This window comes from Hermetia illucens, chromosome 1 (assembly GCF_905115235.1).
Source record: "Hermetia illucens chromosome 1, iHerIll2.2.curated.20191125, whole genome shotgun sequence".
NCBI lineage: Eukaryota > Metazoa > Arthropoda > Insecta > Diptera > Stratiomyidae > Hermetia > Hermetia illucens.
The window spans coordinates 212369865-212382364 of NC_051849.1; the positions used below are offsets into that span (position 1 = coordinate 212369865).

At 42.3% G+C, this 12500-nt stretch overlaps 1 protein-coding gene across 7 annotated transcripts in view; it reads left to right on the plus strand.

The window, feature by feature from the left end:
• Positions 1-12500, plus strand: part of LOC119656555 (eukaryotic translation initiation factor 4E-binding protein Mextli) — an 82407-nt gene that overhangs the window by 45929 nt on the left and 23978 nt on the right. For 6 of the 7 annotated variants that reach the window (XR_005250063.1, XM_038062931.1, XM_038062965.1 and 3 more), the window contains one exon: positions 1140-1258. The exons of the other annotated variant lie outside the window; for it this stretch is intronic. Coding sequence is in view for 5 of the 6 variants with exons in the window: in XM_038062931.1 (XP_037918859.1) it covers positions 1140-1258 (119 nt within the window). In the remaining variant the exon portion in view is untranslated. The remainder of the gene's footprint in view (positions 1-1139; positions 1259-12500) is intronic. 7 annotated transcript variants of the gene reach the window in all.

Consider the following 12500-nt stretch of genomic DNA (forward strand, 5'->3'; position numbering starts at 1 on the left):
CTCTGCAAGTACATGCAGTTAATATGTAATCTAGTTACCAGCACCGTTCCGCGGAAATATACTCATGCACTCTTTGAAGCCGGCGTTCAACCCTTTCTTCTGTAAAACTTCACTTCCTTTGTCCGTCGCTCCCAAAACTTACTATTTCCTTCTGCCTTCGATCCCAAAACTTCCTATTTCCTTCCTTCGATCCAAAAACTTCTCTTTCCTCTGCCTTCGATTCAAAAACTTCTTTGTCTTCTGCCTTCGATTCCAAAACTCCTTCTTTCGTTCTCTCCTCCAACAAAGACCAAGCACAACTCTCCGTTCTTTTTCACTGCACCGCTTCACTTCCCGCTACATCGCCTCTCTCACTCGCTAGGCAATGTTGCGGCAACATGCGCATGCGCCTGCGGATGCGGCAAATCATTCGCCTCTTGTCAAGATCAATTCGCCCGAATGCATTAGTTAACGTTAATGATACTCCTTTGTTATTTAGTAACGTTATTTTTATTATTCGTTGCAGAGGGGCAGACTATACAGACTGGAGGTACTCAAACAACTGGCTTGTTTCTTACATTCTAATCCCTTAAATAGGATTGTCTATGTCTAATGAGTAGATAGGGAAAAATACATAACACATTTCCCTATGACCCATGATCCTAATTATTTTATAATTACTATGGAAAATACACAACCTTCTTGGAAGAAGGGTCGTTTGTGATCATCCTTTCATCACATGATGACTCATTCAATAATGTGCAATCTGCGGCGAACATTAAGGCAATTGCACACTATTAAATGCATTGTTGGAGCAAATTAATTAAGAAAGAGCCGAATGAGCTTCCGCTCCCGTCGCGCAGCCGCGGTCACTACAGAATGTTTTGAATTCTTAGCTATGTACGAGTGAAAAATCGTGCAGAGCGCCCAGATTCCGCTATCTCGACTTGTTAAGGGAAGTTTCACTATATTTTTCCTAAAAATATCCATGTTTTGTTTCGCTTTTTTTCTTCATCCGGATTTCACGGCATATTGTATTTGGATTTGAAATTGTTTAATATATTTACTGTTACATGTTTTTAATTTCTCTTCTATGAATGCTATAAAATAAGATGTTAACACATTTTTCTCTCTTACATTATTATAATATTCTACTTTAGCTCGTATCGTTCACGAATACGAACGACTAATTTACTACTCGAAAAGTCCACATTCATGGGCGCTACCACGTGATTGGAATAAGATAGTCGAAAAGCATCCATCGCTCGTACGAAATAAGGTAAAAACAACATCGACACTAAGTGATTTTCTGAGTTCATCAGCTGATGATAATAGTAGCAAAAGCACGAATAATATCGAAGCTAATGCTATCACTATCACTTCTAATATTAATACTACCAATAATAATATAACCAATACTACTACTACCAAAAACAGTATGAATAGCTTCAGTACTACAACTTCACGTGCTGTTTCGCCTACCACAAGTATTCCACTTGCAAATGATAGTATGAAATTTGTTCGTAAAGGTTTTTTTAATCGGGAAATTAACAGTATCGATGAGAGTTTGAACGATACTGAGTGCTCAGGATTAGAGGTTAGCAAGGATGATGATAACAATGCTGGGGATAAGGTTGAAATTAATTGTGCAACTAATAAGATGAATCGTAGATTTTCTAGGGATCTAAGGTCCTTTTCAACTACCGACTAACAATGATAAGTAATCTCATAACTAACGAACTTTCATTCTCATGCTTATATTAAAATGATAACTTCTTTGTTGGATTTGTTCACTTTTAAAAAGCCAATTTTTTTTCTGTTTTCTGAATTACCATTGAGCATTTATTTTATCAGCTTGTCTGAGCAATTATAGATAGTATAAGAATCATATGTGCTCGAAAACGCATTTCAAGTATAAGTTTGTGTAGAGGATTTCTGGCCCAACTGTTGGCATCCCATATACAGGTTTTAAGTTCTGAATATTGCAAATTAATAGTATAACTTATGAACAATATGGGCTTTAAGATGAGGGTACGGTGATTCAAACATGGTGTAGGGACCTAGAAAGAAATGGCCTGGACCTGGAAAGAAATAACTACGATCTGATATAGTAAGAATGAAGGAGGGAACCATAACTCCAAGCATTCAAACCACATTAGGCTCAAGCAAATTTTTATATCTCCGCCAAAATTTTCGTCAAATTGAATCGTGGTTTATTAACAGTCTTCAATGATACGTCGTGCTTATGGTTCATTTCGGCAGGAATATTTTTTACTATTGATTGAAGTGTTCTTTTGTTTAAGCTAAGTGGATTTTTTTTCTCGTTCCTGTGCTTGTTTCCTTTCGCTTTTGTAATCCTTTTATCATGATTAGTAATGGGTGACCAATTTATTAGAGCCACCTTTGAAAAAGGTTATAATTTCAGTTTATATGCAAGGAAAGGTAACAAACATGTCATCAATTTTTACGAGTTATTTATGGTATCAAACAGTATTGAGTAGACATTTGAAATATAAAAAAAATAATCTCATAACGCTAAAAATAAAATAAAAATTTAATATTTAGTTAAGTCGTCTTTTGCTGGAATCATAACTCTTACTCTACTTTCAATACAATTATTTGTTTCATCACTTCTATGCTTAACCACCATAGGGGCTTCTGTCAACTATACAAAGAACATCTCGAAAGTTTCGCGGATAAGCGTAGTACTAAGTTTTTCGCACGAAAAAATATTTTCGAACGAAATTTTTTCGCTGTGGAAAATTGACAGTGGAGATTTGTAACAGTGACAGTGGAGATTTTCAATTTTAAAGAAAATAGCAGTGTTCCACTAAATACAAAAAATGTTTATCGATTCAGACTCTGATTCTGATTTGGAAGATGCTATTTTGTTATATAGTGCAGTGCTTGCTAAATTAGGTCCGTCCACTTACAATAGCCAAACACAATAGAATTTTATAGACTGTTGGTCAGTCAGTTTATCATCTGCCTATCTGTCATATTTTCGCGCGAAAATAATGTGTAGGTGCATTGTTTTCGCACGGAAATTTGACAATTGTGTGTAGATTTCTGTGGATAATTGTGTCTTAGCTAATTTGGTCGAAATTTTTTCGTGCGGAAAACTTAGTACCACGGTGCGAAATTATTTCACAAATGCGAAATTTTTGACAGGTTTTATATGAGATTTCACGCGAAAAAGCGAACTTAGTACTATGCTATAGAGAGTAGGTTGGTGTCTTTTCCTGTATTCCATACGATGAAATCCACTATCACAGAGTGGACGACGAGCTAATCGTCCTAGAAGCGCCTGGTATAGAACAGTGGAAGAGCAATGAAGGCTTTTGTGGCGACTATGAGAAAGCTGAAGCACATTTCTTCAAACCGGAAACGATGATGCGTAAGCGTGATGGATGCACAATATCCCATTTAGGAAGTAATGGTCACCATGTATACTCATTCGTAATGATAATTCCACTTTCAATTCTAATGCGAGCATGATTTCTTTCATGATGCTTTCTGGACTTCGAAGTCCGATTCATCTTTGTCAATAGAATGTGCCCAGCGTTTTCGGGATTTTCCCTCTGCACTCTGTCCTTTTGTTTTCCGTTCGAATACTCTTTCAGGTAACTGAGTGTCGTCCATACGTTGAACTTGGCCAGCCCAGTGCCCCAGTTTCCGAAGTTTGTTTATTGTGAAGACTTCAAGGTTGTCAAATATTTTATCTAACTCGCCATTAGTAGTCCTCTCTTTTAGCTCCTGTTATTCTCCTCGTGACTGTGCCTTTAAAATCGGCAGGAGCGAGCAGAAGTCTCTGCCTGCGAGTTGAATTCCGCGTTTTATTTCGGCCAATTCATTTTCATCTTTTCATTCAACTGGGAAAGTTGTATTTGTCAATCGTTCTATTCTCATCACAGTTTTAGTCTTGTTTTCGTAAATTCGTAGACCAACTACGTTTGCGGTTTTATCGAGGTTTATAAAAGTCTCTTTTGCTGATGTAAAAAATTATCCCATCATGTTTACATCGTCCGGATATGCAACAATTTGGCAGGAGTTATAGAACAACGTAACTGTTGTATCCACTGGCAACTTTGATATCACCTGCCCTACCGCCGGATTGAACAATAGAGATACCAGGCAATCTCCCTGCTTTAATTCAACGTTTGTCTCGAGCAAATCTGTCAGTCTATTGTTGAGTATGACCCCCGCTATTATGTGGGGCATTGTCATCCTGGGGTAAGGCTTACCAGTTTTGCTGAAATTCCAAAAACTAGCATTACTTTTTATAGTACTTTTCGATCAATACTTTCGTATACCTCCTTGAAGTTTACAGATATTTGATGGACGTACACATTGAATTTCCAGCTGTTTGACCCAAAATAACTGTTCAAATGTCGATCTTACAGTCCAAAACCCTTCTCTGTATTCATCAATCGTCTTATCGGTGTACAGTCTAATCCTTTTCTCTAATATTTTCGTGAAAGTTTTACAGAACATGCAAAGTAGTGAGATGTCTCTGTGAATTTCGCTTGTCAACTTGTTACCTTTTTTTTGAATAGGGCATATTACACTCCGCGTGATCCCGTCAATAGGGGTCACCGGGCGAATCTGATACTTCGCGGGCGCTCTTTCGATGCGGCCGCTGGCTCGTCGAAGATCTTCAGCCTCGATAAAACACTCACTTGGGTCTGCTTTGGACGTCTGCTTGAACTAAGGCTCGTCTCGTTCCAGAACTTTAGAGGAGTCCTCGTATGGTGATTGCAGCGGCTTCCGAGGGGCGTCCACCCTGATGAGGACCTGGTCACACGTCTCGACACCTCTGGGGGTGTTGACCTCCAATGTTGGGTGTCTGGACGGTGGAGTCGACCGCATTTTCGAAATCGTGTCCCTAAGCAGACGCAGCATTCCCGAGTCGTTTAACTCTGCTCTGATATCCAGAACAGTATCGACGGGGAGGCGTGGATTCTCTCCCTGAACCATCTCCGCTGGGCTGTTTGGAGGCCGAGGAGGACGAAAGGCAAGAACCGCGATTACGACGGATCGTCGTGGGGCCATTAGAGCGGTCTTCAGCGTCCAGTGCCAACGCTCCAGAATACCATTGGACTGTGGATGATATGCAGTAGTCTTATGTTGTTCAAAGGCAAGGAGCTTTCCTAACTCCGCGAAAAGAATAGATTAGAATTGCATTCCCTGGTCCGTGATGACGGCTGGAACACCAAAGCGCAGAAACCATTCTCGACAGAGGGCTTCGGCACATGATTGCGTCGTAATGTCAGACAGAGGTATTACTTCAGGTCACCGCGTAAACCTGTCGATGATTCTGAGGCAATACTTGAATCCGCGCGAATTTCGCAAAGGGCCGATGATGTCGGAATGGATGGTGTGAAAGCGCTTGGTTGACCGAGGGAACACACGTACTTATTTTCTAACGTGCTTGTTGATCTTGCACTTCTGGCACACGACGCACTGTCTGACCCAAGAATTTAGGTGCTTGTTCATAGACGGCCAGAAATATTTTTTGGTGACTAACCGGTGCGTCGTCCTGATACCTGGGTGCGCAAGATCGTGAATCGCGTGGAATACTTCCCTGCAAAAATCGGCCGGAATGAATGACCTGGGTCTCTTATTTGAGGTCTTGCAGAATATGTAAGAGTTTGAGCCGAAAATAAGAAACTCCTTGAATTAATTTATATTTGGAGTTTAGCTTCAGGCTCTGAAACTCTGCGTTGTCTTTTTGTGCCTCGGCGATTGCCGTATAATCAATCGACCGAGGCGGCGACTGTGACCTCCGAAATTCGAGACAAAGCGTCTGCAACAACATTGTTTTTACCAGACATATGTTGGATATCAGAAGGAAACTAGCTGATATAACTCAAGTTCCTAAGTTGGCGAGGGGAGGCTTTATCGGGCTATTGTCTAAGCGCAAATATAAGGGGATTGTGGTCCGTGAATATAATGAAGTTTTTTATAGTAAGGTACACGGCGTTGAGCTGTTTTGAAAAGAAGTTCATTGGTGCAGAGCGGCGTCTACCGCAGTATCTGAGGCATCGACGGACACAGCCAGGGGAGCATCTGGCTGAGGATTTGCCAGTAGTGTTGCCTCAACAAGCTGTGGTTTTACTGTCTCAAACGCATGGACGGTCTCAGTGGACCACGCAACCTCGCGGGAGTCTTAAGTTTTGGGCCCAGTCAAGTAGACGTTAAGGATCCCTTGATGATTAGCGGCACTGGGCGAAAAACGACGATAGAAATTTAACATGCCCAAGAACCTTCGCAGATCCTTCAAAATGGTTGGTAGTGGAAAACTCTTAATAGCCTCAACCTTGTCTGGATCAGGTTGGATACCGTCAGGGGTAACTAAGTGGCCGAGAAATTTCACCTGCTTCTGTAGAAATCTGCATTTTTCAAAGTTTGAGACAATTCCGGCCTCAAGTAGACGTTGAAAAATGCACTCAAGATGCTCTAAGTAGTCAGATTCGGAAGCGGAAGCGACTAAAACAGTTTCGTAAAACAGAGTGGATGAACCTCTTTGGTGGTACGCCTTGGATAGATCCACAACACGGCAATTCGTTAATGAGTGCGCGAAATCATCAATGAGTGGTATGGGATATCGGTCTGGAACTGTCTGAGCATTCAGACGCCTAGAATCTCCGCATGGCTTGTTTGGCTTAGGGACCATATAGGGGACCAAACAACTGTCTGGTCCGCAGATACCCTGTTTTATCAGAGTGAAATTATGCGGTGTTTCCAACGATTAATTAATTGAAATAATAAAAACTTGTTGTTTCTTTTTCGTTGGTGTGGGTATTTATTCTTGCAAATACCGATATTTTAGCAAATTTTCAAATTCCCTCTTCGCAACAGCAAGCTTCTTGGGTGAAAGAGGGGACCCACCGTTGAGAAGATTGGAGAGCCGGTGGTATTGATAATCCTCCACATCGTCTTTCACCGGCTTGGAGAAACAAACGATTACAGCAAAATTTATGGCAAAAAACATAAATTAAGATACATTTTTTTGGAGCGCAAAAACTGTTGGCGAAATTTTAGACACTTTTTCGTTGTTCCCGGGTCAGCGGACGTGACCTGCGACTCTTTATCTTGTTGACATAAAAACTGTCATTTAATTCGATCCAGTCTCATGTCAGACCGTCAGCTGCTTCTGGGGGCATTTAATGCAGCGGTGGAAGCGAATTCATGTTGGCGCCTCCGATGTGCCGTCACACTGGCATCCTGAATTTGTCCCATTAAGAAGCCTTTGTATTTAGGACACAAATATCTCTTATTTTGCGATCATCTCTGGGCGAGGTTAACTTTTTAGGACCTCGCATGCCGTCCCATTTGATGTTAATTGTAATTTTGCAAAAACTTTTTGTTTGAGTTTGTCCATATCGCAGCCGGGAAACGTTTGATATTAATGCGATTGAATTGTCAGTAATGGTTATCAACACGTGCCCATCCAAATAGCGATTATATTGCAAAATGGCAATGCTCACTATGAACTACGCTAAAAAAATGCGTTGTCACCGACGAATATAACAAAATATAGTAGAAACACATATACAGTCGGTCAAGTAAGAGCGTGGTCGTGTTAATTTATAAAAAAATTTATTTGATGAAACTAATTAATAATTGCCTGGCATCTCCGAGGCATGCTTTCTACTAATTTGACGGCGTATTCTAGTGGCAAGAATCTCCAGATCCGACGAATTTCCTAAGACAACTGCTTGAAAGTGTATGTACGTCTTCCACGAAGCTTCCGTTTAATATATGCCCACACATTTTCAATAGGGTTCGCATCGGGTGACTGCGACGGCCAATCCAATGTAACGATGCCAGATTGAGTCTTTCACTGAGTACAGACCTTGCTGCGGTGTTTAGGATCGTTGTCCTCCTGCAGAATCCGATCTTCGTTTCTTGTGATGAACCATCGTTTGGCAGATGGTGGTAAAGCCTTTTTGTAGATTTTTATCATTTTCTCGGCATTTAGGTTGCCAGTAAAGAGGTGCAAAATACCGAATCCCTGCTTTGAGAAACAGCCCCAAAGATGCACCTTTATTCCATGTTTTACGGTCCGCTGAACAAGCCTATTGGTGGAAGTTGACTAGGCTCGCGTGAGGACAGAACGTGCCCATATAGAACATTCATCAGTAAAAATGAAATTTTCAAAATCTCTGTCAATATTCTCATGCGTCCAAGCGAGTCGCTTTGTCACATGTTTTTCAGTCAACAGAGGCTTCGTCATTGTGTTGCGCCATTTCAGATTATGAGTACAAAGATGGGTTCGGATAGTTTCGTAGGATATATCTAAATCTTTTGCCATTAATTTTGCTTGTCCTTGCCGCAGTGTTAAAGCAGGATTCCGCGAAAACAGATTCACTATTCTTTTTTCATCTTTTTTGTTCACTTTTCCTGTCGAGCCACGTTCTGGTAAATCATCGACATTTTTAGACACTTTATATCGCTGTATCCACTTCTGTACAAATGCCTTCGACTTTCTTATATATTTAGCAGCCGCTGATTGCGACATTTTGGGACCTTTCGGGTGGATGCAAAGGAACACAGCCTCGTAGCGCGACGCGTACTTAGCACTCATGGCGTTTAACGTGATTCTCTTTCAAAAGATCAACGACAATTGAATCTTTGTTGATAATGCATTGTAGAAACATGAAAAAGTACGTTTTTAGGTTCTACCCATTTATTCAAATTCGAGAAAAACAATTAAGTTACAAACACCGAGAAGGTCGAGAGAAAGAGTGTCTAAAAGAGTCGGATGGCGTCGAATTTATATCCTTGCCGATCCATATAGTGACGTTACTTTGTTGAGCATATCAGCTGTTGAAAGGCGTTGCCATGTTGGTGCTGTCATGTCATTACCATGTCGCTACACTGCTCCCTCCTGAGTGGTTTTGACGGTTAACGGCTGGAAAACTACGTATCGAATATTACTCCCCTTTCACTCGCTGGTTTCGCTCTTGGTCCTACATACGTTTTGGGAGCCAAACTTATTGGTCGTTGGGCTGCTTCCGTTGGATCAGATGTTACTTCGAAATAGGCAGGTTTTAGTCGCTCGACGCTGATATTTGTTGCTTTGCCCTGAATTTCCATTTTAAAAACGTTGTCGGAAAGTCTTTCTAACACCTTATATGGTCCTTCGTACGGATGCTCTAGCGGCTTCTTCACTCGATCAATCCGCACGAACACGTGTGAGCATGTAGAAAGATCCTTGTGGACGAACACCTTCCTTCTATCATGTTGAGAGATTGGCGTTGCACGAACTTGCGTCATATGGTGACGAAATTTCTCAACGAAAAATTTCGGATCGGGAGGCATTTCCTCGTCAAGAAAGAACTCTCCAGGAATGCGAATCGTTGTCCCATAGACTAGCTCAACAGCGGTTGCGCCAATATCCTCCTTAACGCTTGTACGAAGACCGAGCAAAACCGTTGGCAACACTTCGACCCATTCACGGTTGTTGTGGCACATAATAGCTGCTTTCATCGATCGGTGCCATTGCTCAATCAATCCGTTAGAAGCAGGATGGTATGCAGTGGTTCGAATCTTTTTGCAACCCACTAAGTGCGTCAGCGACTGGAAGATCAAGGATTCGAACTGGGATCCTTGGTCTGATGTTAATATAGTAGGTGCTCCAAATCGTGAAGTGTAGAATGCGTCTGCGATAACATCTGCCGTAATTGATCGTATCGGAACCGCTTCAGGCCATCTCGTAAATCTATCGATCATAGTCAATACATACGAGTGACCTTGTGATTGCGTTAGCGGTCCGACAATATCGATATGTACGTGACTGAGTCTCGTGTCCGGTATATCGATTTGGCCATGCGATGGTTTTGCATGTCGTCCAATCTTACTTCGTTGACACGCTAGACATGTTCGTGCCCACTCGAGACTGTCCTTGGACATACTAGGCCAGACATATTTTCGGCGAATCGGTTTTGATTAATAACGGACGACCTTCGACCATGTAGCGAAAAAACTTGACTGCACTATAGATTGCTTGGAGTTCTCGATCGTAAGTGCTGTACCTACGTTGTGTATCGGAGAACTTCTTCGAAAAGAAACCGAGCGGTTCCCAAACATCGTTGTTCCATTGTTCGAGAACTGCTCCCATAGCCGTGTCCGATGCGTCTGATTTGATGGCCAATGGTGCATTCTCAATGGGATGTCGTAGTAACGCAGCGTTGGCAATTTGCTGTTTGCACTTTTCAAATGAGACATCTGCTCGTGGATTCCATTCGATTTTGCGTTTATCCCGTTTCCTTGCACCAATGAGATACTCGTGGAGAGGTGCTTCAATTTCGGCTGCATTCTGCAACGATTTTCTATAGAAATTAACAGCTCCTAGAAATCTTCGCCAATTGTTGACGGTTTTCCGAAATTCAAAATGGTTTCCACTCGTCCTGGAAGAGGCTTGATGCCATTTTCGCTCATCAAATATCCTAAATATTCGGCAGAAGATGTTCCGAAGCTGCATTTATCGACATTGATGGATAATTCGTATTCACGGAGTCGATTAAATATCGTCAATAAGTGCTTTCGATGCTCCTCGTTCGATTTAGAAGCGATAAGAAAGTCATCGATGTATGCATAGCAAAAGTCCAATCCGCGGAGTGCATGATGAACGTCATTACTCGGAACTCAAAAAGCCCAAAAGGAGTAATGACAGTTGTTTTGGGAATGTCCTCGGGTGCTACAGGAATCTGGTGGTATGCTCTTGTCAGATCAATCGTGGAAAATACCTTGCATCCACTCAGTTTGTGCGCAAAGTCACTAATGTGAGCGATGGGGTACTTATCTGCGACGGTGATAGCGTTCAAACGCCGATAATCTCCACATGGTCTCCATTGTCCGTTTTTCTTCCGTACCAAGTGTAACGGGCTCGCCCATGGGCTACTCGATGGTTGGCAAACTCCCTGTTGTCGCATGTAGTCAAATTCGGCCTTTGCTTCGCGCAGTTTTTCGGGCGTTAATCGTCTGGGTCGGTCAAAAACAGACGGTCCTTTAGTCAGGATATGGTGGTAGATATCATGAGCCATCACTTTCGTTCCGTCAGATGGAATTGTGATGTCGACAAAATCTCTCAGAATGTCATGATAACTTTCGCTAGACTTCAGTGTTGACATACCACAAGTTATGGTGCCGGTGAGCTTTGCGATGCAGGATAAGTTGGTCTTTTCGTCGATTATCTTCCTCCTGCGTAGGTCCACTAATAAGCCATAATGGTGCAGCAAATCGACACCGATTATTGGTTATCGAACATCCGCTAAAACGAACCTCCAGGTAAACGGTCGTCGTAAGCCGAGGTCGAGCGTTATGATCCGATGTCCATATGTTTTGATCGGCGTATTGTTGGCGGCATAAAGCTGAAATTGCATTGGCGTGTGCTGATTTTTGTCTGAAATATCAGCACCGGTATCCACCAGTAAATGCATGCCGCTTTTCCGATCGAGTACTAATAATCGGCTGGGTTTACTGTCAGAGGGGTCGTCCTCGACCGCTGAAATTCGGGACGACGAATTTAGTTTTCCGAAGTCGCGGAATTATTTTGCCACTTACATGGCGGTCGGCAATTACGCGCTTGTTTCCCAAACCGTTGATGAAAGAAGCAAAACCCTCGATTCCGTGAACCTGATCTTTGCCTTCTGGTGCTCCGTTGTTTGGATGGGGACCGGTTGCGTGTCGTGATTTCCAGTCGGTCAATTCGGCGCAATATTTGCTCCAAGACATCATTTTCCGTGGATGCCTTCTGAACGGTGGAAATGCAAGGCAGTTGTTGAATCTCGATCATTAAATCCGCCATTTTCGCCAATTTATCGACGTCTGCCTCGTTAGAAATTGCTAACACCATTCGAATATTTTCGGGCAATTTCTCAAGTAGCAACGATCTTAGCATGGCGTCAGTTACCTGCTCCCCGCCAGTGTTTCGCAAGTCCTGCAGGTAATGCGATGGTCTCTTTCCTTCCAAATTCTTCCCTTGGAAAAGTCGTCGCAGCTTGGATTCGGCGGACTCTGCAAATGCTGCCAATATCCTCTCCTTCACGGCTTCGTACTTATTTGTTGCCGGACGATTGCGTGCTATCGAGATCACATGCGGAAAGATTTCCGGCTCGGCAAATTGTATCACGTACTTAAATCTTGTTTCGTCCGACGTGATGTGATTAGTGTGGAACGCAGCCTCTACCTGCTCAAACCAAAATGCCGGGTCGGGTCGATAAAATGACGGAAACTTTTGTATGCGTGCCACTTCCACGAATACGCCTGCTGGTCGATTAGCTATCGGCGGCAGGAAATCACTCTGAAGGGATGTTTTCGGCGTCTCTGGCGATTTGGATTCAGTGACCATTTTGAAACTCGCGCTTGGTGTCGATTAAACGTATGGAAATTTAAGATCACTGCACTTTTTATTTTAACTCTAGTCGTCGGGGTCACCAATGTAGAAACATGAAAAAGTACGTTTTTAGGTTCTACCCATTTATTCAAATTCGAGAAAAACAATTAAGTTACAA